At 44.0% G+C, this 25,007-nt stretch overlaps 12 protein-coding genes across 12 annotated transcripts, besides 48 other annotated features; 11 read left to right on the top strand and 1 right to left on the bottom strand.

Moving 5' to 3' along the window:
- Positions 1-16,721: part of a sequence feature (heterozygous, Esmeraldo-like haplotype) that runs on past the window's edge.
- Tc00.1047053506739.99 (hypothetical protein, conserved) lies at positions 171-692 on the bottom strand (the record flags this gene model as incomplete). Its single annotated transcript, XM_811980.1, has 1 exon — positions 171-692. The coding sequence occupies one exon, from the start codon at positions 690-692 to the stop codon at positions 171-173; it is 522 nt and encodes a 173-aa protein (XP_817073.1).
- Positions 725-749: a microsatellite.
- Positions 1,034-1,068: a sequence feature (AT_rich).
- Positions 1,602-1,623: a sequence feature (AT_rich).
- Positions 1,786-1,814: a microsatellite.
- Positions 2,187-2,257: a microsatellite.
- Positions 2,441-2,463: a sequence feature (AT_rich).
- Positions 3,133-3,177: a sequence feature (AT_rich).
- Positions 3,216-3,275: a microsatellite.
- Positions 3,327-3,357: a microsatellite.
- Tc00.1047053506739.110 (uncharacterized protein) lies at positions 3,440-5,239 on the top strand (the record flags this gene model as incomplete). The annotated part of the gene is made up of 1 exon (XM_811970.1): positions 3,440-5,239. The coding sequence occupies one exon, from the start codon at positions 3,440-3,442 to the stop codon at positions 5,237-5,239; it is 1,800 nt and encodes a 599-aa protein (XP_817063.1).
- Positions 5,293-5,334: a microsatellite.
- Positions 5,377-5,396: a microsatellite.
- Positions 5,398-5,432: a microsatellite.
- Positions 5,577-5,708: a microsatellite.
- Positions 5,635-5,712: a sequence feature (T-rich).
- Positions 5,768-5,804: a microsatellite.
- On the top strand, positions 5,882-6,667 carry Tc00.1047053506739.120 (hypothetical protein, conserved; the record flags this gene model as incomplete). Its single annotated transcript, XM_811971.1, has 1 exon — positions 5,882-6,667. One exon carries the CDS (start codon positions 5,882-5,884, stop codon positions 6,665-6,667), a length of 786 nt encoding a protein of 261 aa, XP_817064.1.
- Positions 6,792-6,828: a microsatellite.
- Positions 7,010-8,212, top strand: Tc00.1047053506739.130 (protein phosphatase 1 catalitic subunit, putative; the record flags this gene model as incomplete). Its single annotated transcript, XM_811972.1, has 1 exon — positions 7,010-8,212. One exon carries the CDS (start codon positions 7,010-7,012, stop codon positions 8,210-8,212), a length of 1,203 nt encoding a protein of 400 aa, XP_817065.1.
- Positions 8,267-8,287: a microsatellite.
- Positions 8,340-8,406: a sequence feature (T-rich).
- Tc00.1047053506739.140 (hypothetical protein, conserved) lies at positions 8,612-10,540 on the top strand (the record flags this gene model as incomplete). The annotated part of the gene is made up of 1 exon (XM_811973.1): positions 8,612-10,540. One exon carries the CDS (start codon positions 8,612-8,614, stop codon positions 10,538-10,540), a length of 1,929 nt encoding a protein of 642 aa, XP_817066.1.
- Positions 10,649-10,707: a sequence feature (A-rich).
- Positions 10,772-10,812: a microsatellite.
- Positions 10,837-10,882: a microsatellite.
- Positions 11,013-11,059: a sequence feature (T-rich).
- Positions 11,089-11,108: a microsatellite.
- Positions 11,454-11,499: a microsatellite.
- Positions 11,806-11,825: a microsatellite.
- Tc00.1047053506739.150 (60S ribosomal protein L13a, putative) lies at positions 12,023-12,691 on the top strand (the record flags this gene model as incomplete). Its single annotated transcript, XM_811974.1, has 1 exon — positions 12,023-12,691. The coding sequence occupies one exon, from the start codon at positions 12,023-12,025 to the stop codon at positions 12,689-12,691; it is 669 nt and encodes a 222-aa protein (XP_817067.1).
- Positions 13,113-13,811, top strand: Tc00.1047053506739.160 (hypothetical protein, conserved; the record flags this gene model as incomplete). The annotated part of the gene is made up of 1 exon (XM_811975.1): positions 13,113-13,811. The coding sequence occupies one exon, from the start codon at positions 13,113-13,115 to the stop codon at positions 13,809-13,811; it is 699 nt and encodes a 232-aa protein (XP_817068.1).
- Positions 13,980-14,013: a microsatellite.
- Positions 14,302-14,335: a sequence feature (AT_rich).
- On the top strand, positions 14,392-14,871 carry Tc00.1047053506739.170 (hypothetical protein, conserved; the record flags this gene model as incomplete). Its single annotated transcript, XM_811976.1, has 1 exon — positions 14,392-14,871. One exon carries the CDS (start codon positions 14,392-14,394, stop codon positions 14,869-14,871), a length of 480 nt encoding a protein of 159 aa, XP_817069.1.
- Positions 15,061-16,791, top strand: Tc00.1047053506739.180 (hypothetical protein, conserved; the record flags this gene model as incomplete). The annotated part of the gene is made up of 1 exon (XM_811977.1): positions 15,061-16,791. One exon carries the CDS (start codon positions 15,061-15,063, stop codon positions 16,789-16,791), a length of 1,731 nt encoding a protein of 576 aa, XP_817070.1.
- Positions 16,722-17,025: a sequence feature (areas merged during assembly that could not be assigned to a particular haplotype. This can correspond to areas where the two haplotypes were merged or to regions with more than two copies in the genome that were merged during assembly.).
- Positions 17,026-17,133: a sequence feature (areas merged during assembly that could not be assigned to a particular haplotype. This can correspond to areas where the two haplotypes were merged or to regions with more than two copies in the genome that were merged during assembly.).
- Positions 17,134-25,007: a sequence feature (heterozygous, Esmeraldo-like haplotype).
- Positions 17,161-17,199: a microsatellite.
- Positions 17,386-17,426: a microsatellite.
- Positions 17,442-17,485: a microsatellite.
- Positions 17,667-17,689: a microsatellite.
- Positions 17,827-19,863, top strand: Tc00.1047053506739.190 (serine/threonine protein kinase, putative; the record flags this gene model as incomplete). Its single annotated transcript, XM_811978.1, has 1 exon — positions 17,827-19,863. The coding sequence occupies one exon, from the start codon at positions 17,827-17,829 to the stop codon at positions 19,861-19,863; it is 2,037 nt and encodes a 678-aa protein (XP_817071.1).
- Positions 18,520-18,561: a microsatellite.
- Positions 19,968-20,001: a microsatellite.
- Positions 20,205-20,246: a microsatellite.
- Positions 20,724-20,757: a microsatellite.
- Positions 20,772-20,792: a microsatellite.
- Positions 21,414-21,440: a microsatellite.
- Tc00.1047053506739.200 (protein phosphatase 2C, putative) lies at positions 21,827-23,074 on the top strand (the record flags this gene model as incomplete). The annotated part of the gene is made up of 1 exon (XM_811979.1): positions 21,827-23,074. One exon carries the CDS (start codon positions 21,827-21,829, stop codon positions 23,072-23,074), a length of 1,248 nt encoding a protein of 415 aa, XP_817072.1.
- Positions 21,879-21,900: a microsatellite.
- Positions 23,119-23,139: a microsatellite.
- Positions 23,139-23,192: a microsatellite.
- Positions 23,421-23,460: a microsatellite.
- Positions 23,699-23,727: a microsatellite.
- Positions 23,812-23,832: a sequence feature (AT_rich).
- Positions 23,943-23,969: a microsatellite.
- Tc00.1047053506739.209 (hypothetical protein, conserved) lies at positions 24,448-25,007 on the top strand (the record flags this gene model as incomplete). The annotated part of the gene is made up of 1 exon (XM_811981.1): positions 24,448-25,007. A coding segment is annotated over one exon (560 nt), but the record flags the coding sequence as incomplete, so codon positions are not given.

A 25,007-nucleotide genomic window follows, 5' to 3' on the forward strand; every position in this document is an offset into this window, starting at 1 on the left:
TTTAACATGGCAAAAGACAAAAATAAAAACAGCGTACTTTTTTTTTTTTTGTCATTCTGTAAGATAACAGAAAAAAGATATTCAAAAACTTTGGGGGGGACCTTATTCCCTTTATATTCTGTATTAATAAACACAATACGCACACTGGTACCATAATTCTCGCCTACCTTTTATTCGTAATATGTAGAGAGAGCGTATGGATTGTGTCGGTACATAACGGGGGCCTCAGTGGAGCAAGTAGCGGAAAATCTGCTGCTGCAGCGTGCACGATGCACCTCCCTTGCCGGGAAAGAAAAGGATGGCGCGGCCTCACGCTCATCTAGTCTCTTTCCCGGTGTTGTTGGCTCACTCCGCTCAAACCCAACAACTCTTGACTCAGTCCAACACGGAAGTGAGACAATAACTGGATGCCGTCGGGAGAGAGAAGTGACGGGGAAGACGGCGTTCAGAGAACTCTCTGCTTTCATCGCGCTGCACCTTGTCGGGGTGGGGGAAATGGCCGCGTCTAGTCGCTGCAGACCGGTGGCCTTAAGTAGTTCTACGTTGCGCTCTTCTGTTTGAAGTTCATGTTCACCGTGGGCAAAGGCGCATCGAGTGCCAAAGGGACATTCCTCCTGACGGAGGTAAAACTCGCAGAGGGCTGTTCGGTACTTGGATGGCTTGACCTCCGCATGCTTGTTGGCCTTGGGCATTCTCAGCTGTGTCTTTTCTCTGCTTTTTAAACTTTCCTTTTTTTTTTTTTTTTTTTTATCGTTTTAGGAAAAGGGTGAGAAAATTTATATACAAATGTATATATTTTCGTTTTCCGCAAAAGAAAAGTAAATGAATGCCTTAAGTTCTCCTGTATTTCCTCTGCCTTTCGAAGGTCTCTATCTTTTGTGTTTGCTTCGTTGTTGTTGTTTTTCTTGCCTTCCCCCTTAATTCTGTTATAAGTTGCTTGTCGTTGCTCTCTTTTATTATTATCCCTCCTTGTAACGCGAGTTGCGTTCACTTAATTACTCCTTATGAAGTGGAAACGGAAGCCGTTGCATGCAAAATAAAAGAATAAAATATTTAAAAAAAAAAAAAGGAATTTGGTGTCTTCGCAAAAAACACAGCAAAAATAATATTAACGAAAAAATTCCTGATCAAGATTAACGGAAATAGAATAAAAATAAAAAAATTCCATCAAGCCCTCTATAATGGTAACTGCACATTTAAAAAGAAAGAAAACCCGCGTGAAGCAAAAAATTCCAACTTCATCGCTAAGGACCTCGCAAAAAAAAAAAAATTGGGCCAGTGATCACGCAAAATCAATTCCGTGAGTGCAACACAAAAAAACATGCGTAGAGGCTTGTTAACGTTTCCACTCACGTTCATAAAACTCAGAAAGGGCCCATTAAAGAAAAAACAAACACTCTGAATGTTATTAGGGCCAAAAAATTATTTCTCCCTTATATGTGCTTCGCCGCGGACTGCCGAGCCATATGAACAACAAAAAAGTAGGTTTTACGAGAAGTGAACGGCCCACCCTTTTTGCGCGGGCGCCTCACTGCTGTGGCATTTGGGTATTAAATACTAAAAAACGTTGAATAAAAAGAAAGCAGCGGGTAAAAGAAAACAAAAATAAATAAAAATAAAAAACACGGGAAAACAAAGCTTATTTTTACTTAATAAAGAAAGAGGTGTTTTTTTGTGCCAAATTATGGAAAGGTGAACTATTGTGAAAAAGAAAAACGACTAAAAAAAATGAAGCTGGATATAATTTAAAATTAATCTGGAGAAACGTAAAAGACATATTGATTATTTTTTTTTTTTTTTTTTTTTTTTTTTTTGCATAAAATGAAGAAGGAAATGAGTAAATAAAGATACGTTTTTTTTTTATTATTTCTTTTTGAGGGATGTTTCGCTGATGTTTAGATGCATATTTTTTGGGCTTGTCTGCTCGGTTACCGCTTTTTTCTCCATAAACAGGAAATTTCTTTAAAGTTTCCGGTTAGGTATTATTATAATCTGCATACAGACCTTATATCGTATTTTCTATGGATCTTAAAAGGAAATGGTCAAAATGCGTATCCGCCTTGGATTATCCCATATCATGTTTTTGAGCAAATAATTTTATGAGTAGATGAGTAGTTATGCGGTTGTATTTTGTATACTGAGTCATATAATGTTTGTTATTGTTATTTATATTTTATTTACTCCTGATTATTACTTTATTATTATTGTTATCTTTATTATTATTATTATTATTATTATTATTATTATTATTATTATTGTGGTATTACAGACGCCATTATTAGAAGCATATTCCTTATTACACAACTCAACTGTTCCTTTTTCTTATAAAGGCAATAGAAGGAGAAACAAGAAAGTCGAAAAAAAACTGCAACGTATTAAAAAAAAAAATGGATATAAACTGTTAAATCAAAGGTATTGCCTCAGAAAACATATAAAAAGGAATATTTTTTTTTTATTATTTAACCTTGTAGCCTCTGTCACTGGCGCGATAATTCAATTGCATCTTTTTTCATATCACTCCTATCAGTTTTTCCAGCAGCGCAGACGAGAGAAACTGAAAAGAACACGACCACTTCATAAACACAAATATATATAACAAATGTCAAAAACCGCCAAATTAAAATGTACCCCCAGTTTTGATTATACATAATTTAATTGAGGATTTTGAAAAAAACAAGGAGAAAACAACAACGCACGAATACTCAACAAACAAAACCCATCGGGCACCCTCGCACCCCAGATGCCGCTTCATCCTTCCTTTCGCTTTCCGACCGACAGCGGGCAACCAAACACGTCAACAACGGCGCGGGAGACATCGTTTCTCGGGCTTCCCGCCCTCCTTTCCCGCGCGCTTGGCTCGGCCCGCCTGCGCCCGTCGTCGCCGAAGCGAGGCGAAGTTTTTACGCCGCGCGGTCCGGGGCCCTGTGTTACCGCGGCGCGGTCCAACGCATCTATTCGGGAAAACGCGGGGAAAGAGTGCCTGAGTAGTTTCGCCGTGGTTCGTCATCGCGTTTACGCCCGCATTCTCACCGTCCGCGTGCGTTGCCACAACAAAGCCAAAATAAAACAAGGAAAGAACGAGCATATTTCTCCACAAATTTTTGCTTTACGTATAACATTTTTTTCTTGTTGATAATAATTATTATATTTATGATTATCATTTATTTATATTATTATGTTTTTCTATTTGATTGTGGGTTTTTTTGTTTCTTTTTTTGTTATTATCAGTGTTATTATTATTATTATTATTATTATTATTATTATCAATATTATTACCTATTGACGGGATTTTTTGTTATATTTTTCTTTTTTTACTACCATTATCATTTTTTTTTTTTTTTTTTTTTTTTTTTTTTTCATATTTATTTATATCTTGGTAAAGCTATTTTATTTTTTTTACAATCTGCATTGCAACTTGGGTCACAGGTTTCATTAAGTGATGGAGGGACATACAGCATGTGTCTTTGGTTCATCTTTGGTTATATTTGGTGGAAAGCACAATATTTATTCTAATCAACAGCCGCGTTATTCTAACAAAGTGCGATTGGTGAATGATGTTTCTTTGCTTATTAATCGTGATTACAATTTGCATCAACTTCAGTTGATGCCCGCGACACCCTTGCCCTTTGGTCGTGCATATCACACAGCTTGCATATACAGGGAAAGGTATATGGTGGTTATTGGGGGTATGATTGAAGAACCTAATGAACAGATGAATTGCATGCGTTCTGTCAATATTCTTGATTTAGAGCTTGGGCGATGGTCCCATGTAATTGCAAAAGGTGATCAACCAATTAGTCGCATTCACCATGCAAGTGTCGTTTTAAATAAAGATTTATATATTCATGGAGGATATCCAATTTTGTTGGATAATGATGGTTCATCCAAAGAATTTTCAGCCCATCAGCTATTAAGTATGGGTAACGTACTCTTTGATACTTTTGTTCTTAGTTTGGAATCAATGATTTGGCGTCGTGTTACATCAACAGCCTCTGTTAGACCTTTGTTGTGGGGTCATTCAGGTATATTTTTTCGGGATAATATCCTGCTTTTTGGTGGCTTGGATGTCTCAAAAGGCAAAGAGGTTGGAGAATTGGCATTGTGGGATATTTATACGCGGTCATGGCAATGGGCTAATTGCAATTCTCCTGTTGCATCAGCGATGCATAAAGCTGTGGTGGTTGGAATGCATAGTAAAAAAAATCAGGAACCGACACATATGCTTGTTTTTGGAGGCGTTCAATTTTCGACGCAAGAAAGCGTTTTGGAATTAAGGGAGTTTGATTTAGAAAAAGGTCAATGGAAAATTCTCCCAGGTAAGGGTGAAATTCCTGCGGGTAGAATTGGGCATGCTCTCGTTTCGTATATGAGTGATTGGTTAATATTGGTGGGTGGTGTAATTAGATCTTCCAATGGCCCGGTTCAAGATAATGGTTTATATATCTACCATTTGCGGACGCAAAAATGGAAAAGAGTATCACTGAATGAAGGTGAAAGACCGTTCACCAAGGGGGAAAAGCGCATTCATCGTAAGCCATTTATTGGAGGTGATTATAAGAACATCAATTGGAATCCCGAAGAATTACAAGTTGGTCGATCAAATCAAACTGAGGGCCTCCATCCGACAATAGAAAAGTCAAATACACAATGGCTTGAAAAAAAAACGGCAAATCGAAAAAGCGAAAAAAAGGTTATGCATCATTCAATTCATGATGAACAAAACAAAGTCTTTTATCAAGAAAATTTGGGAATTGGAGACTCACAATCTGACTCATACGATTTGCCACCACCACTTCCCTCTGCTGTTTATACCTTATCGAGAATGTATAAACAAGGGCCAGATAACGGCTTAGTTTTTGAGGGAAAGAACGATAAGAAAACGAAGAAAAATATGAGTAATAAAGAAAAAACTCCAAGAGGATTGAACCCCGTGGAATTTGTTTCAAATCTTTCGGATGAGCAAATTTTTGATTCTCTTGGTCGCCTTATGAATGTAAGTTTTTTTGGAGGGGAAAAGAATGAATCTTTAGAAAACCCCAAAACCAGCTCTGAAATAAATTCATCTTTATGCGTTTCCCCTCCGCTTCTCCGAAAATTAATAAACTCGGCTCTTCCGCGAGAAGTGTCAGATAAATTGCCAGATCACATTAAGGATAGTCAACTATCAGAAGATCCCTTCACCTATCTACGGCCAACAAAGACTGTCTTGCGTTGGCGTCAGGGTTTTTTTGGGCCCTGAAAAAAGTAAAATAGAAAATTATCGCATATAAATATTTATGTATGAAAAGGGGATTTTTTTTTTTTTTTTTTTTTTTTTTTTTTTTTTTTTTATTTCTAATAAAATGGGGAAGCAATATCGTCTGAGTTTTCCAGCTTTTATTATTATTATTATTATTGTATATATATATATATATATATATATATATATATATTGCTTGAAATAGAGAACAATTTTTGTTTTTGGTCCTTTATTAGTTTGTTTTTGTTTTTCACAGGTCTGAGAAAAATTAGAAAGCTATATATTAAAATTGGATATTAAACAGTTTAAAACAATATCGTTGCGAATTCTTGATTATTTTACTTTTTTTCCTTTTTGATTTGTTTAATTTATTTATTGCGCTTCTATCGTATAAATATTTCTGATGTTATTTTTTTTTTTATGTTTGTGTCAACTTTATTTAGTTATTTGTTATTTTTTTTATTTATTTTTATGGGGAAATGAATTACACCGCATTTTATACATGAAGGGCATATTTTCTGCCCTGCCTTTTTTTTTTGTTTTTTTGTTTTTTTTGTTTTTTTTTGTTACTGGGGCCTTGAAATTTATGCAATAAATAAATATGTAGGTATTTTTGTTGGGATTTTTTTCATATTTAGGTTCATGGTTTTAGAAAAGGGTGTTCCGTTTAAAATTACACTCCATCCCTCTGTATTTGAGCAGAAATCAGTGTTGGGTATCCCTCTTTCATTTACAGCTACTGTAGTCGACAAGGAGTTGCAGCATCGTTTGGAATTTTGTGTGCCCTCTGGTCCAGGGGTTGCAGCATTAGAAATTACTAATGTGGAATTTCTTTTTGAAACAAAAAAATTAAAGGGTGGTGCGCGTAAATCTTCCCGATCTTCCTCTTTAAATGGTGGTTCCCAGAGCTACTTATTTATGCAAATGCTTGACAGCCAGGGCCGTTCCAGTAGTCATCCATTTGCTGTTGTTTGCTGCGATGCGGCAATGGGAAGAGGGATCCATTCACGCGTGAAAATTCCCCTACAGAGCAATCAACGCGTTCGCTTCTACTTGGTGGAACGAAAGAACCAGGAAGATGAAAAGATGGAGATTAAAGAAAGGATTGTAGGTGTGCGTTTTACGGGTATTTTGCAGCTCTTATCGGGCGGAGTTCATGTTAGGTCGGCTAAAACTCGGAAACAGATTCAATCATTAATGGAAGGCAGTTTGAATTTTGAAGCAGATAGTTGTGATAAAAAAGTGTCAACTTTAAAGCGAAATCGGGACTCTTCTTATCATCATCGAGATGATGAAGAATTTGCAAAAGGAAGTTTGCGAAGTGACAAGGCAGGGTCAATACCAACAGAACCCATAAGAAATGATTTAGATGAGGAACCGCCAAATCTTATTTATGCTTTTGTTTCTGGTGGAGATGATGAGAGCTGATTTTCAAAAGGGGATGACTATGAAACATCATCATAATATATATCCAGTGGGCACGCTGCAAAAAGGACGGGAAAAAAAGGTAATTGCCGCATTTTAATTTTTATTTCTATTTTCTTTCTCTCCATATTATTATTATTATTATTATTTCCATTGATATTATTTCTTTTTTGGTTCTTTTTTTGTTAGGTGATCTTTTCATTCTGTTGATATATTAAATTTAGCGGAATCCTACTCTGTCACTACTTGCTTTTTGAAGGCTACGCACACACAGAAACAGAACAATTTAAAAAAGCGTGTTTACTCAAAGTAGGATTGGCGTCAACGGCGACGGAATAACAGAAAATGAGAAGAAGTCGACAAAAAAATGAGCCGGATCAAAAACCTGACCTTACACGGTGCTCATTAAGCACACTGCCTACAGAAACTCTCTCGTTAAATGAAAAGCATGATGTGCTCTACCGTCTACTCGAACTCCTACCTGAGAAGTATATGTCTACAAGTCCTCATGAGCAACGACTTCCTGAAGCTCTTATTGTTCGTGTCCTCCGTGAGGCTTATCCTATTATTGCAAGTGATCCAATTGTCGTGTATGTTGAATCTCCCGTTTGCGTATGTGGTGATTTGCATGGGCAGTACTATGATCTTTTGAATATTTTTAGCCGAAGACCGCCTTTAGGAGGAGGGGTTTTGGGGTTGAGTAATCACGCTTTACCGGTTCAACGACATAAAAGAAGTCGAATTTATAGCGAAGACTCTTCAGTTTCGCATCAAGATGAGTTCAAAGCATCCGATGCCCCATACGATAAATATCTTTTTTTGGGTGACTATGTTGACCGTGGTAGTCGTTCAATCGAAGTTGTGATTACATTGCTGGCACTGAAGATTATAGAGCCGTCGAAAATAACTTTACTGCGTGGAAATCACGAAGATGAGCAAATAATGCTTCTGTACGGATTTTTTGACGAATGTAAAAGACGGTATGGGGTAAAACTGTTTCGTATATTTACAGATCTATTTCGTGTTTTGCCGGTTGCTGCTGTCGTTAATGGCACTATTTTTTGTATGCATGGGGGCCTGTCTCCAGAGCTAAAGCGTGTGAACGAAGTGCCAGACATGCGTCCATGTAATGTCCCACATAGTGGGATCATTTGCGATTTGCTGTGGGCAGACCCAGAGGCCGAACTTTCGCCAAACGTTGATTGGGCACCAAGCACACGCCGAATATCTTTTGTGTTTTCCGCCAAAGCACTTGAGAAGTTTCTTAAAGAAAACGATTTGGATATGGTTTGCCGGGCGCACCAAGTGGTGGAGGAAGGCTTCCAATTTTTTCCTAGCAACACCAAGCGTCATCTACTCACAATATTTTCAGCCACAAACTATTGTAATGAATTTGGAAACCGTGGTGGGGTGTTGTGCGTAGACAAGGAAGGCGTATGTAGCCTTTTGATATTGGAACCCCCAAATTTCCATCAGCAGCGGATGATTATGATGAAGCGTGAAGCATTACCAAACAACCAACAGAATCCATGGGATATGGGTGGATAAAAAGAGAGTGGTGAAAATGCACTTTGTTTTTCAGTTGATTTGCTATTCTTTGGGTTTTTTTTTTTTTTTTTTTTTATTCACTTTGGATTTGTTGTTTGCATTGTGGCCTTCACACAACACGCCCCCTTTTTTGTTGTTGTTTTGTTTTTGTTTCCGCTATTTTCTTCGTTTTTTCGTTTCAATTTATTATTGTTCAAGGTGCCCGTCTCTGCCTTCCCATCAAAAAAGGAAGAGCACTTGTTGTCTTCCTACCTACATATATGTATATATATAGGTAGTGTGGGTTCCTGCTCACTTTGGATTTGGAAGCAGTCTCATTGGTAAATTTAAATAGGGATTTTATTTTTATTGTTGCGTGTTGACGTCGCCGCAGCAGTAAAAAGCTTTTGGCGGTGTCATATGCACGTTCTCGTCGAACACAGAATGACTGAACAGACGATTCTCCAAGAAGTTTTAGTTCCACGTGATTCTGGATGCCTGAGGACAGCCATAGTACAGAATGAGTCATCCTGCGCCATACAATATGACCGCACCCTGCGCGCACCTGTGTTAGTTCTGAGGGGTGGTCTTTCGCATGCGCGCGTAGAAATACCCTGTGAGGGCTACAAATTTTTGTTGAAAAAGTTTCCTCAGTTACTAATAATTCTACAAACGTACCTGAGCTCCTTTGACTCCTTTTCTTTGGAGGTGACGATGCATACCCGTACTTCTATTCGCGTGGACCTCACCATTGGGACACAATTTAACAAGGCGAGTGTAGCAGATCTAAACACTGGGGTTGTTGTTTTCAAAATGCCGTTGATTATCCCTCGAAATCGCTGGGTGCAGGTGGTCTTTCATGTCTCTGGTATCTTGACACACCTTTTTGATCTACCACCCATTCAATCCCTGGACTCCATATCATTAACTGGGACCTGCAAAACTTCGCGACTTATGGTATGCAATGATGAGGAGGAGGCTATCAATGCAGCACCCGGTGATATGGCCCTTTTTGCTGTCCCAGCATACGCTCCACCTGTTTGGCAAACAGCCGCCGGTATCGCAACCCCAGTTTTGACGAGTGTCAGGAGAACAACGAGCGGGGCAACCACTACTACTCTGAAATCAGTCGGAAATTATCTGCCAGTCGTGGGGGAAGCAGGGAATGAGAAGAGACGCAATCCATTTCGGCAACCAGAAGGCACATTGAAGTCTAACCTGCAGTCACCACCGCCACCACCAATTGAGCGGAATTCACCAAAGTTGGAAGGTATATCCACGGTCAAGCCTCCGTCCCCATGTGAACCATTACAAGATAAACAGGGTTCTGCGCTACAGCGTGGCTTTTTAGGTAACTTGACACTATCGCTCTCGTCGCCATCAAAATCCTTACAGCTTCAGCAACAAAAGCAAAAACCACAGCCGCAGCTCGCATCTTTATCACCAAAGTCAATACAAACGCAACAGAATCAACAAAATGCGGAGTCTCATTCAAAAAATAGAACTGTTTCATACATACGGTTAGTGAATCCGACAAATCGTCTGCCTCAACGAAATAGCAATGCAATTAATCGTATCCGTCCAGGCGCTGTGACGCGAAGTGAATTATCTGCGAGTGGCTCTTTGACTCCAGCGTCAGCACCAGCAGCACCCACCCTTAGCAACACCGCAGACACGTGGTGCGGCATCACAGGCTGGGAGGAAGCCATAGACTTTATGAGCGGTGCGAACGCCGCCTTGTTGTGCACCGCGGACTACGCTATAAAAGGTTCATTACATTCCATTCAAGGCTCATTAGGTGAAAGAGGTGCAACAGGTGTGAATAATAAGATACAGAAAGGTTCGGAAACGCAAAATCTCAAGACGCAGCAAACCAAAAAATCGATGGAGTTGCGAAGGCGTCCTATCTTTTTTCCTAGCAAGCGTCGAAAGGGAGTAGGAGGAGGAACAGAATCTCAAAATTTTGTGGATGGCGACACTGGCAACGGCGTAACTCATTCTATAAGGCGACGAGGCCATGTTTCGCGGAGATCACGAATACGCGAAAGAATAAGATTGTTAAAGGAAGCACAGTCAAGTGCGCGTCGCATACACGAGATGAAGAAGCTTACGGCATCTGAGCTGCCCATAGATCCGTTGGAGGAGGCACAGATGATGGTAAACGAAGAAATTGTGGATGTCATGAATGAACCCCGCTGCGGCTACGGATTTGGATATTTGGGTGTCCTGCGTGAACGCGGTGGTTTTGAGACAGATGAGGGTGTGGACACCAATCTGAAAGGCGCACTTACACTAGATATCTCAGAGCTGTCCGAGGACGAGGAGGATGGAGATGATGAGAGGGAGTAATTCTCTCTCTCTGTGTGTGTGTGTGTGTGAAGATAAAGGATTGAGAGTAGCAGTGAGTGACGCGAGAGGAGTTGAGTAAATGGGTGGCACACTTTTAAAAGTAAATTCAAACAAAAAGCAAAACCTAAAAAAATAAAAATTATAACAGCAAAAAAAAAAAAAAAAAACGCTTTGCAATTGGAGGGGAGATAAAAGAAAGATGAATGGAAGTAGAAGAGACCCAGAGAGGGGATATATACATATATATAATATATAATACATACATATATATACCCGCCTTTTATGTTGTCTCTCACTTTTCTTCTTTTTTTTTTTTTTTTTTTTTTTTTTTTTTTTTTTTTTGCTCATCTCCAGAAGGACTTTGCTTCTTCGACACTCCCTCTATCTCAGTGTGTATTTTAGAAGCTCTTAGGAGGAATTTGCAACCCAATGGGGCCAAGTCACCGATAGCACGTCTTGTTGAACTTCCCTGTTTTTCTTTTTCTTTATTGCCTGATTCTTTCTTTTTTTTTTTTTTTTATGTCGAGTTGGAAGGTAGCGAATGTGGCTTTTTTTTTTTTTTTTTTTTGTTGTTGTTTGTCTCGCTCATCCTCCACTGCCCCCCACGCGGAGGGAAGAGTCCGGTCCCTGTAGCTTATGCGTTATGAGCTTTTGAGTTTTAACTGGTGTGGAGGTGTTGGATCAATCTTATCTGAGGTGTGAGGCATGTCGGGTGCAGTGAAACAAATTGTCACATTCCGTTGTTGTACCATTCTCTTTTTTGAGAATGGGGAAATACGGTCTCAGCAAGGCGTATATGCATGGTTTTGCTTTTTTCTTTTTTTCTTTTTCCCCCCAACCTGTTGCGTTTTAGCCCATTTCATATTTTCCGCAAATGTACAAAGGCACGGGCATTCATATTTATATGTATGCCTTTTTTTTTCTTTTTCTTTTTCTTTTTTTTTTTTTTTTTTTTTTTTAGCTTCCTGAACAACAATAACAACTCTGAGACGTCCTCACTCAGGCCTACCGGTGTGTGTGCCCAATTCTTTACCTTGTATTTCAAATAACGACGTTTGTTTCACACTTTTTTTTTCTGCCAGATTTTGCCTTTTTTGCCACTTGTGGCTTCTGGTATGTGTATACATATAATATATACGATCTGTTGGGTGGAAGCTGCATCTTTTTTTTTGCATTGTTGATGTGCTTGGCTGGTTGACTGATTGCGTACTTTTGTAATAGTAGAACTGCGCCTTGTTTTGTGCGTGCGTGATTACCCAGACGCCTTATTTTTATTTTTATTTTTTCCACACCGCAATATTTTCATGTTTACTGTTCTTCTGGCGTTCCTGACGTTTACTTTGCTTCTTTTATGATGTGGTACCTCTTCTTCCTGGAATGCCTTCTCCCCACTCCTTTTCCTTTTTTTTTTTTGTTTTGTTTCGTCACTTCCTTGTGAACGCTTCATGTCGTATTTCTACCGAAGAGAGTGAAGTTTAACAAATGGTGTTGCCTACTCGCCAGGCCGTTGACCGACGCTCCCGCAAGGGCTGCAAGAAGCACCGCCCCGAGATCATCGTCGTGGACCTCAAGGACCACGTGCTGGGGCGTGCTGCCGCCATCGTCGCAAAGCAGCTTTTGCTCGGTAAGAAGATTACCGCGGTGCGTTGCGAGCAGCTGACGATTGCAGGAACGGAAATCCGCAACAAGATCAAGTACCTGCAGTTCCTTCGCAAGCGGAAGCTGTCAAACCCGAAACTCGGTCCTTTCCACCACCGCAGCCCCTCCGACATTTTTCTTCGCACGGTGCGTTCAATGCTACCCCGCTACACCAAGCGCGGTCAGAAGGCGCTGCGCCAGCTGGTCGCGTACGAGGGCATTCCCACGAACGTTGTGCGCACCGGTGGCCGTGTGGTCATCCCCAAGGCGCAGCGACACTACTGTTACCGCAGTGAGCGTCCCTACACGGTGCTGGGGAACATGTGCAAGCACGTTGGCTGGAAATACAGCGATGTTGTAAAGAAGCTTGAGACAGCCCGTGTGGAGAAGGCAACCCGCCACCACAAGAAGACGGAGAAGTTGCGCGCCGCCTGGAAGTCTGCGCGCAAGGAGGCTCTCTCGAAGGTCTCCAAGAATAACTTGGAGGTGCTGAAGAAGTTTGGCTACGCGTAAGTACCCAAGCGGTTTCTTATTGTTCCGGCTCTTGTGATGGATTGGTTTTTTGGGATTGTGCATGGAGGAAACCCAATATTCACTCAATTCTTCTTTCTTATTTTCACTGATTTTATTCTTATTTTACTTTCATATTCCGTGAAAACGTTATCCGTTCCTTCCGTGTCGGCTTCTGCAGTCACGGGAGAATGAATTGTTTTTTGTTAAGCAAGTCATTGAACCCCCCACACCCAGAAGGATGATTAACAACGCCCCTTTTTTTTCCCCACTCTCCCCCTTTGGAGTATCGTGTTTTTGACACATAGTTTGGAAGGATAGGAAAGGAATTTGATCTTCTGTCGCGATATTGACATTGAATAAAAGGGGAGGTAAACGAAAAGGAGCAAAGGGAAAGTAGTAAAGGGGCGGAGACGTACTCTACATGTCTGTTGAGTCTGGCCTTTCTGCTGGAGACGGTGGCGAGGAGAAGCCAGATTCGGGGCGTCTGTTGTCATGGGAGGAATACCGGGCCCAGTATGTGATGAGGCAGAGGCTGCGATATCAGATGCAGCGGGAAGCCAGCGATAATATGGAGAATTCCACGCCGCCGGCGCCTCCCGCTACTGCTGCTCGTGCTGCGCCTCCCCAAGAAGAATGGCAGCAGCGACGGGAGCAGGCTCAGCATCCTGCCGAGGAACAACGAAATGAAGGAGCACTTGCCAACGTCTGGGGCAGAATTGAGCTTCGTCCTGGTGATTTTATAAATGCTGCACGCGTGATGGGGCGGGTGATCCTGGCAGCCTTTCTCGTCTTTAGAACAGTGTCCCTCTATTATGTTTTTCTGACGCTCATGACTTACCTTGGGTGGCTCGCCGTAAGATTTGCCTTTGCGTCGATAAGGATAGAGCGTGAGAACGTGGCTGGAGCGCGGGGTGCGTCCCATGCGACGGCGGCTCGTGGAAGGCGTTCCCACCTACCCCACCAACACCACCGTATTTCCTTGCCTCGGAAAACTTTATATATAATAACACGTTGCATCACTTCTTTTCTGCTGAGTTTTTCGCCAACCTACTCGGTGGAACAATTGGAGGCGGAGTTGTTGGAGGACGGCATTATTGGGCCGCATCCGCACCAGGACTGATCCACGGAGGGAGCAACAGATGCTGTCATTCACGGATGGTGGCTTATAAATGGATGCATCCTGCGTTTTCCTTGTTTGTTGAGTCTTTGTCGCGTCTTGGGGAAGCGGAGAAGAACGAAAGGAATTTACCCCGATGCACAGAAGTAGTTGTTTGGCTTTTTTTTTCTTTGTGTTTGTGTATTTGCGTGTGAGTGTGTGTGTGAGAGAGAGATTTTTTTTTGCTGCCTATAAATTTGATGTTTGGAGGAAAGTCGCAGCCGCCGTCCATCCCGCTTGGCGTCTCATTTTGCCGTATTTTGTGCGCACGCCGGCACCAATTCTCTTCGCCTTCTCTTTCTTTTCGTTGTTTTTTTTCCCCCTCCCTTTTTGGTTTGCTTGTGTGGAATGGGACGCCAAGGGGTGGCTGCACGAGACCCACACGCCCAAAACATTAACCCCGCAAGAACAAAACAACAACAACAAAAGCAAGAAGGGATCTTAATTGGTTCCGAATTTTATTTATTTTTTTTTTTTTTTTATTATTTCTTGCTGGAAGCAACAAGCAGAATTTCAAAAGGGAAGCTGAAACGAAAGCGAGAAAATGGCGTTTACTCTTCAAAATGAACTTACTTTTTTCCATTTTCTCCTCTCTTTTATCGTTGGAACGATGACTTTCATGTTCTTCCTTTTTTTCCTGCGCAAGAGGCAGCGCCTTTTTGAGGCCGCGCCAAGAAACATCTTTGTTCCGCGCGCCTACACACTGGAGGAGTTGAGCGAATACGATGGAGTCAAGAAGCCGCTGGCATTTGTCGGCGTGCGTGGGGTTATTTACAGCTGCTCGATGGATTTCTATGGCCCCAAGGGACCGTACAACGCCTTTTCGGGTCGTGATAGCTCGCGGCATTTAGGCAAAGTGACGGTGGGGCGGGAGGAAGCAAACGCGGATTGGACGACGCTCTCTGCGAGCCACATCGCGACGCTAAACGGATGGGATGAACTGCTGCGCAGCAAGTACGTGCCAGTGGGGTGGATCATTCCCTCTGAGGATTTTACAAAACGAGCGGAGGCATTTGAGGCGTAGTCGATTTATATTTGTTTTTTTAGTGGTGATTGTTTTCTTTTTTATTTCTTGCGATGATGATGACACATGCGGGACGAGGCAAAATCCCCGAGTGAAGTGCTCTTTTTTTGTTGTTGTTTTTTCCCCCTGCTGTTGGTATTCCATCTTTGAGCTTGTAGGCCAGTAGAGAATTGCCTTTCCTCGGGCGGGATGCACTTCAGTGTGTTGGGGCGAGATCCAATGGTCCCAAACTCTCTGAAGCTTTCCAGCGATGCCCATGCAGAACCACGCACGGTCAAGGCGTCGGATATCTGTGATGAGTCACCTTTCGCCGAACATGATGGTGGCGGCTCCTCGCATCCTTGCAGGAACTGTGCCCACCCTCTCCCCTCCGGTGCGGAGCATAAAGGAAGTGAAACGGACACCACGATGTATATGTCAATTGTTCATCGCCTGCAAGAGAAGGTGCATAACTTACAAGAGGCATTGCTGGTCTCTAATCAATGCTCCTCTTTGCTAGACTCTCTTGTTCGGCCTGGAGAAACATCCATGACGGAAGTGTCATTGCAGCAGGCACAAAATTCTGGGGAGGGACAAGTCACGCGAAGGATGCGCAACGAGTGGTCGAGGGCTGTGGAAGTAAACAATGACATCATGTCAGTGCAACGTGTATCATCAAAGGTAGGCGTGGAAAGCGTTAACAATTGGATGAATGGAACTTCCCTCAGCTCTTGGGATCGCCGTGGTATAATCCACGACGAAATCACCGCCCCCAGTCCCAAGGAGGAGGAAATAGAAAAGGAAATTGTGATTCCCTCTTTTCACCCAAAGAAGGAGAATGCTGGCGATGCCAACAGCGCGTCGGCAAGTGCCCGCGTTGTTGTGGATCCAGTCATACTCGTGGATATCACCACTGTGATGAACAAAAACATGCCGCTTCACCCTGTCACGAAGTCCGAAAATGCCGTTTCACGGTTTACTGTGGACGCGGAAGTGGAGCGTTTGACTGCTGAAAATGTGAGGTTACGTGAGGAGTCCGCAGAGGTGCGGCGCGAGCTACAAATCAGGGACGATGAACTGCGACGCCGAGAGGCGGAACTGGCGAAGTTGAGCCAAGTTGTGAAGCAACTTCAGGAGTGCAACAGCACGTTGAAGGAGGAAGCTGCTGTTGTGCATCGTCGCTGCGATGATGCGATGGGGATGGCGCGTGCCTCCGAACTGAAGGTAAAAGAGCTGACCGCGACGATTGACTCACTTGAGACCGGGGACGAAAAACACTGCGACAGCTGCGCGGCCGCCAGGCATGAGGCGGAGGATGCATGGAGGGAAGTACGGCGGTTGGACTCCGAGCTCCGCGCGTGGGGACCGAAGGAGCGTGAGCTGCAACGTCTCCGTGTATTAATGCGTTTTTCGGAGCTGAAGAAGGACAGTGACAGGCTCAATGTCATTGTGGGGGAAATGGAATCCGCCGAGTCTGAGCGAGACCGTCTCCGAGAAGAGAACCGACGTTGCCGTAAACTTCTTGCGGAGTATCGGGACCGACTGGAAGCGGCCGTGACGAGCACCGTCATGCCTGAGCCTCTTCCGGTGCCTGCAGCAGAATGCCCTTCAGCATGCGAAGAAAGTGAGGCGTGGCCTCATTCTCAGCGGCCCCATTCAGCGGGGAACCGGCCACAGGCGGCGGATCGGATACGCCGACCGCAAAAACCGGCGGTTGCGTCGAACACGGCTGGAAAAACACGGAATGAGCCTCTAACACATGGGCGGCAGAGACAATTGTCTTTTGGTAGAAAGAAGATGAGCTTTTTTTCATGTGATCTCAGCAGCAGTAGCAGGGGGTTGTGTTGTCTTTTTGGTAGCAGAGGCGGTGTCCTCAGTTATCATCGAGCGATGAAAGGGTCCGTGAACTCCCGGCGCTTCCAAAAGACGCCCCTACAATGAAGGACGCTCTGCACTTTACTGGAACCACAACGTCATAATCATCCTTTCAAATGTACAATTGTATGGAGAAGAGGGTGTGAGAAGGGAGAAGATTGGAACGGAGCCGGCGACTTCCAGCGATGTAGATAAGTTTTTTTTATTTCCACGCGATGTTCGCACATATTCCTTTGTATGCTATCTCTAATTCTTTGCACCTTTTTTTTTTTTTTTATCTTTCCTTGTTGTGTTGAAATATTTATTAACTGTTTCTCACTCACAAACCCCCTTTTCCATAAACGCACACAGTTAACATGATTATTGATGTTAATTCCCATTATGAATTGCACGCATAATTATGGATGACATGTGTCATTTTAATTTTCCTCTGCCTTTTTTTTTTTTTTTTTTTTTTTTTTTTCTTGTTTATTTGTATACATTTCTAGGGAAATAATAATAGAATTGCCAGGTATATTGTGTGTAGGGGGTGCCGAGATTAGGAACCGGTCGACACAGGAGGAGGGCAGTTTTAGGGTATCACGGGTCTACTCTCTCTCTCTCTCTGTATATAGGTCTCTATCTCCCTCCTGGATTTTGTGTGTTGCCTTCTCACTCCTGTTTTCTTCTTTTTTTTGTTTTTTTGTTTTTTTTGTTTTTTTCAGAAGTGTGCTTCTTTATTATTATTATTATTATTATTATTATTATTATTATTATTGTTTCTTTTTTTTCCTGTGTCAACACGCGCCATCACCGCTCCCGGTTGTTCCGCTACTGGGGAAGGAAGAAGGGTCCTGCACAAAAGCTGCCTCTGATATCGTCCGTCTTCTTACTTTTGCTTTTGCTCTCCATCTTTATTCTTGGCTGTTTGGCGTGTCATTGTCTCTTGGGCGCCGCATCGTTTTTTGTTTTTGTTTTTGTTTTTCTCCGGCACTTTTCGAAGGTCTTTTCGCTCGTGACGTTGACCGTTCATCCTTCTTACATATCCAACAACGGGGGCGGAGTTCTCCCCTCACGTTTGCTTTTTTTTTTTCTCTCTCCCCTCTTCGGCGAATTGAGGAAATGCTGCACTCCCACGCACCCACCGGAATGTCACCCAATGGTAAAGCGAATAGATGTAGGGGTGGTGAGGCGGCACCCGGAGACGTATTGGGGGAACTTGCAGAGAAGGGACATGGACAAGAAGAAGGGTGCCACTTGCAGCAGCCCCATTCCAATCCAACGGAATCAGAAACATTCGATCCCTGTGGCTCGAGTGGTGATTCTCGGGTAGACGCTCAGCCCGCGCCATCTTCTCGGAAAACTTTGGATTCCACTCATGACACTAACGGGAATAAGGGCGATAGGGATGCTGTAGGCAGGGCCCTACACCGAGATCCCAACGGAAACGGGTTTGAAAGTTCTCACCCCTCCGGAAAACCCGACCGAGTCTGGGATTTAGTCTCCGGCACCCCAAAAAAGAGTCCGTCGAAGGTGAAGGCCGCAGCGGCGGCAGTGGCCGATGTCGATTCGGATGCTCCGGCGTGCGCAGTAGACGTTGCTGAGATGGCAACAAGGGAAGTGAGAAGCCCCGCGGTGCCGGAAAAAACAGAAACAGAAATTAGGCCAACGATGACAAAAGGTTGGGATGCCTGTGGTGACGAATGTGGAGGTTGCGGTGCCGCCCTTGTCAACTCAGGAGGTAACGCCGAAATTTTAGCGGAATCACAAGATAACGGGAGACAACAAAAGGAGGGGGTCTCCACTGTGTCCATTCAACAACAACAACAACAAAAACAGCAGCAGCAGCAGCAGCAAACAAAGAGACATACAGTAGTGACGACAACCGAACACACAGCTGGGGTCTCACAGGGGCGATGCGTACCCGTTGTTCACACCACGACTTCCATAGCTGCTGTCAATTCGGCGAGCTGTACCCGCCCCGTGACCGCTCTGAGTGTTTACTTAGTCGCGCTCTACAAGAAGGTAAACGAGGCATATTGCCGTCAGAGACGTTTTGAAGCTCCCGGTCCGAAATTTAATAATGGATTTGATGACAAGGAGGGACACTATCTTGTGCTGTCCGGTGAGGAGATACTCAATCGGTACACAGTTCAAGAAGTGCTCGGCAAGGGCAGCTTTGGTACTGTTGTCCGCTGCTATGACGAGAAGCGTCGTGAGAATGTCGCTCTAAAAATCACTCGTCACGGTCTCAGTTTTCGTACGCAGGCAAAACTGGAGCTAGACATCTTGTTGAAGCTTAATGTTAATCCACACCTTAATCAACTTGTTGTAAAGCTTTTGAAGGTGTTTGATTGGCAAGGGCATCTTGTGTTGGTTTTTGAACTGCTGAGCTTTAATCTGTACCACCTTATTAAGTGTACACGTTACAACGGTGTCACTCTCGATTTAGTACGTAAGTTCGCATACCAGTTGGTACAAGTGCTTTATCAGCTTGAACAGACAAAACCTAGCCCTATCATTCACTGCGATGTTAAGCCGGAAAACATTCTTTTGAAAAATCAAAATCGTAGCGGCATACGTCTCATTGATTTTGGCTCGGCATGCTACTCGAACAAAGTCATTCATAAGTACATACAGAGCCGCTATTATCGTAGCCCTGAAGTTATTTTGTATTTGGAATATGGTACTTCTATTGATCGTTGGTCCCTGGGGTGTGTGCTTGCCGAGCTCCACACCGGTGTGCCGCTCTTTGATGGACGGACAGAAGCAGCACAACTAGCCCGCTTTGAGGCAATGTTGGGACCAATCCCCGTAGAAATGTTGGAAGCCTCGCCAAAGTTGGCCAAGTTCTACGGGACAACAGAGAATGGCTACAAACTAAAGGAACAGCCGCTGCCAAGACGCTCCCTGGAGTGTGTTTTGGGTGTCACCACTGGTGGTCCTCGTGGTTCGCGAAAAGGCACACCAGGGCATAGTGAAGAATCCTACCGTCAATTCCATGATTTTCTTAGTGGATTGCTGAAATACAGACCAACAGAACGAATGAGTTGCTCTGATGCGCTGCGGCATCCGTTTATAGAACCGCTCTGGATATCAGACCAGCAACAACAGCAAATCACTCGAAAACCACCCCCGCCTCCAAATCCTCCACCATGACAGTTGTAGACCTCCTGTCCAGAAAAAATGCGTTAACACGGAAGGTCAAGGTTTCTGTGATGAAGTGTCCATTTTCCTTTTGCGTGCTTGTTTTCGCTTTATGTTGTGTGTGTGTGTGTGCTTGTTTGTGTGTATATGGAATGAAGGGTCACCCATTGAATGAGCTTTTATGGGTTGAGAGAGAGAGTTGAGAATGTTATTTTTGCATTGCGGTGCGTAACATTATTTCAATATCTCTGTCTGTTGTTCTTTGCGGAGCATTGGGTGGAGGAGTTTGGGGAGATCTTCTGTATTTGTGTGTGTATATCTCAACTGTGTGGAATTTATTGCAGCGCCCCCCGAAAAAATAAATAAACAAACAAAAAAATAATATATATATATAAGGGTGTCTCTCTGCTACCGTGCTTGCAATTTGGTTTTGTACCATTTCTCTCATACTTCCCACACCTCACGATGGGTTGCTGCTTATCTGTAGGCTTGTGGAGGGTGGAGGGGGCAGCAAAGCATGAGTGCGGCGAAAAAAAAAAACTTCTGAAAGAAGGGGAAATAGAAGAATGAAAAAAAAAGGGCGAAATTTGTATAGTAATTGCCATACATGTTTTGTTTTGTTTTTATGTATGTTTTAATTTTGTGCGCATGGAGATGCACCATAAATGAAAATAGACGAAAGAACTGGAGGATGTACGTGGCCGTGTAAGCACGACAGGGAAGGGGAGCGCATAACAAAATTGACATATGGCGTAAAGGAGGTGTGGAAGGTGGATTGGGGAGGGGGAAGCTGACATGGCGGGGAAAAACAGAGCGGATTGGGGGGGAAATTTTTTTATATATAAAGTGGGGAGTTTGTGTGTTGAAATAGAATAAGTATGTGCATATACATATATATATATATATCCTTTATAGATGTGTTTTTTTTTTTTTTTTTTTTTGTGTGTGTGCGTGTGTGTGATGGATGGATGGATGGAAGAGAGTTTGTTTTGTTTTTGTTTCTTACCAGGGCTTTGGGATATTTCGCACCAGCTGTAGGCTGAAGGGAGAATGAGGTGAACACACACGAAAAAAAAAAAAAAAGGGAAGGAAATGTCAATGCAATGGAGAGTTTCTTGCCGTGTGTGTTGATCTCGTGGTCACGGTGGAGGGGATATCGCTCCCAGTAAATCAATAAGCGGGGGACATCCACCGTCTGAATTGAGGTCCGCATTCGTATATATATGCGGGCAGTGCAAGTCAATGCGGCCCTGCGTTGTGAGGGTCTTCAATGAAGTCTATTCGTTGCACAACAATCATGAAATCGCTGCGGAACCCCAAAGTTGCAATGCGAACAAAGGCCGGGGAGGAGGAAATGGGTTGACATTCCTTGACAAAAGAAGGGATTGTGAAACGCATGTATCATACGTTGGCAGATGCATACGTATCTGAATCCATTTATCATGTCGTATAGATATATATAAGAATTGATTTGCGCCATGCGGGGGGGGCGAGTAAGAGACGAAACGAGAAGTTAATTTGAAGAAGAAAATGTTTGTGTGTGTGTGTGGGTTAATGTGTAGTTTTTTTTTTTTGTTTTTTTTTTTTTTACATTATTCTTGTTTGTGTCTGCTTTTCCTCATCGGATGTGCAGCCCTGGCCTTTTACATCCGAATTGCAGATGGGGGGAAGGCTAAAAGCTGAAAATGCCCTTTGGTGCTGTCCACATATTCCCTGTTGTTGTTGTTGTTTTTTCTTTTTTGCTGCCGCTGTCTGTGCTCGTGCGTGTGTGTGTTCCTGCATCCCTGTGTGCTGTGCGTTTGGTGGGGGGGGTGACTGGCTGCGGTTTGAGTGAGGAAGGAGCAACAGCAGCGAAAAGGAGGGAGGGGGGTGTAGCGCAGCAAGGAAGTGACATTGGCAGCAGCGCATTTTGAATAAATTTGGATATATTTATTTATTTTTAGATTGTGTGTGTATCGGTCTCCGTCTTGTGACCATGCCGAGCAGCAGCAAAAAGAACAGGGGCAAGAATGCCATCCACAGCAACCATAATAATAATAATAATAATAACTCTGTGAACCATAGGGACGGCCCCGTAAAGAGCAAAAAGCAGGAGGAGAGTGATGAGTTTGAGAAAGTTCTGGCGGACCTCAGCAGGGCTACAGAGTTTTCAGGCATGAAGAGGGCCAAGATGCTAGAGCGTGATGCGAAGATGCGGGTGGAGCGGGTGGAGAGGTATAAGAACGTCATTGCCGGGAGGGCAAAGGAGGCTGAAATGGAGTTTGACATGATGTTGCGCCGTAAACAGCAGAAGCAGCAGTTCCAGGATCTTCTTCAACAGCTGCTAGCCGCCCAACGTGTGCTCCTGGACGCCCCCAATACCGACTTCCAAGGCGAAACAGTGACGGAAAATCCTCATTTTGACGTAGCGGTAGGGGAGATGCAAGGCTGGCGTGTCAACATGGAGGATGAGCACCTGGTAGATGTCAAATTCCCGAACGATGAGCCCGATAGCAAGGAGGGACTCTTCTGCGTTTTTGATGGCCACTCGGGGAAGGGATGTGCCAAGAAGTGTCGGGAGTTGATTTCCAAGACAGCGAGGAAATACTGGACGCGTGTGACGGGGGAAAGCGCGAGTTCCACGGTGGACTTTGAAAAGGTGTACCTGGAGGTGGACGGCATTTTAGAGAGAGAGCTGACGGATGGATCAGGTTGCACGGCTGTCACGGTACACGTCACATCCGATGTTATTACCTGCGCCTCTGTCGGAGACTCCCGTGCGGTGCTTTGCCGCAACGGCGCTGCCTTTGACCTTTCGTACGACCACAAACCAGAGAATGCGTTGGAGCGCGAAAGGATCGAGTCTGCAGGAGGTTCTGTCTCGGAGAACCGCGTAAATGGCCAACTTGCGATGAGCCGAGCGATGGGTGATTTCATCTACAAGACTCAAAAGGATCGTGATCCGAGGGAGCAGCATGTCATTGCCGTGCCTGATGTTATCAGCACCCCGCGGGAGGCCGGTGACACATTTGTGGTGTTGGCCTGCGATGGTATTTTTGATGTCCTTGGAAACGATGAACTGGTCGATTGTGTGCTTTCCAAGAAGCAACAGGGAAAAAGTAACTTGTTGATATGTGAGGATATTTGCCGTGAGTGTTTGGCGCCACCGGCGGAGGGCGGTGGTCGCAGCTCACGCGCCGAGGGCACAGACAACATGACCATCATGATCGTCGATCTTAAGTAAGGCTGAGTAAAAATTAACCAGGTGATTCTATTTTTGTGTTTGTATCTCTCTCTCTCTCTCTCTCTGTGTGTGTGTGTGTGTGTGTGTGTGTCTGTCTGTCTGTCTGTCTTTGTGTGTGGAAAAGAAAAAGAAAAAAAAAAGTGAAGATGGGAGAATATTTGGTAAATTTTTAATGACGCAGAAACATTCACTCACCCATGACACTCCACAGCTATGATATTGGAGCAGAGTGAAGGAATGGAGGGAGGGACGAGGCACCTCGACGCCGCAACGAAGAGGGAGTTGAAAAAGACGGAGAAAATGTTATCAAACAGGAAAAAAGGGGAGGAAAAAGAAGGTGTACATATGTGTCTATGTGTGTGTGTGTGTGTGTGTGTGTGTGTGTGCGGACTCATTTATGCTCGTCCACATGTATGTGCACTCGAGAAGTAAAATAATGAGCATGGCGGCAACAACAACAGCAACAACGGGGAATTGGAAGGGGGCATTGGTTGCCGCCCAATCCACTGCATCGTTTGTGTTGTTGTTGTTGTTGCCCTGCACTGCTTGAATCCTAAGGAGAAAAGGAGAGGATATGTTGCACACAAATTTAATATTTCTCGCCACGAAGAGTGTGTGGCATCATTTTTTTTTTTTTTTTTGTCTTTCTTTTTGGCTTTCCCCATCCTTTTTTTGTTTGGGATTCCGCACAAAAACACATGAGCAAACAGACGCACAAATACACAGTTGTGTCACTGAATTAAAAAAAAAAAAAAAAACGGGGGAGGGGGACGTGTACACAAAGATATTCAGATTGGATTGCCCATAAAGTTGGCCATGTGTTTATGTCCCTCGCACCCACACGCAAGTGTGCTGGTAATGAATCAACTTTCCTTTTTCTTTTTTTTTTTTTTTTCTCTCTCGTTTTACGAAGAACACCAGCAAGCACGATATATGTCCTAAATGCATATAAATTAAATTAATAGAGTGCAGCCCTTTTTTGGGTTTTCGTTTTATTTGTTTCAACATTACACTTTTCGTTTTTAAGAGGGAGGTGCTTTAAGGACGAATGATTGTGTCCTGGCTTACAAATGGTATTCCATGCGATTTATTCTCACCCTCCGCCTCACGTGTGCCTGCGCGCTTCTTCTATTCCTCTACTTCACTGTTTTGAAGGGGTTTCGCTCAATCACTGAGTTCTTTACTCGTTCCCTCTTTCGCTCTCTCTCCGTGCTTGCGTGATTTTTGTGTATGTGCGTGCGTGGATGGGCGGGTCGCTGCCCCCACAGCTTTGTATTCCCTTGCAATATATATATATGCCTGTGGCCATCTCTTTTTCCTTTTGAGTTTCTCCGCGGTGTGAGCACACACTAGGCTTGGCTGGCGAAGAGGCCATGAGGACTGCTGCGGCCTACGGCTTGGAGTTCCAGGCCCGATGCATCGCGCCGTTTTACCACCCGTCGAATGGAAACGTCGAATCCCACCGATTTCTTGTGGGAACGTCTTGTTTTTCTGGTGACAACAAAATTTATTTGCTCGAGCATCACGACGAGACGAAGCTGCTCGAGTGCATGACAGTTTGGTTCCATGAGGAAGAGGTGTGCGGGCTGTGGAGCTCGCCGTCCTTGACGGATCCCAGTCTCTTTGCCATGAGCTCGCCAACCGCGACCCGTGTCTTTCAGGTCCCGGAGACGCTTGCAGGCGAGCTGCGGGACGTCACCGCCTTTGACGTCGTCGCCTCTCAGGTCCTCTGGGACTTGGATGGGCTGCAGAACGAGGTACGGCTGACGTCGCAGGATACGCTGCGGATGTACGCGCTTGACGAAGGGAGATTGGGGAAGGAGGTGAGTTGCTTCCGCATAGACGGAAACACACGAATCAACTGCGCTGCCGTGGACGCACATCACACCTCCGTGTGTATGGTGGCCTGTGAGAAACTCGGTTTGTATTTGAT

Source organism: Trypanosoma cruzi, genomic scaffold, assembly GCF_000209065.1.
Source record: "Trypanosoma cruzi strain CL Brener 1047053517037 genomic scaffold, whole genome shotgun sequence".
NCBI lineage: Eukaryota > Euglenozoa > Kinetoplastea > Trypanosomatida > Trypanosomatidae > Trypanosoma > Trypanosoma cruzi.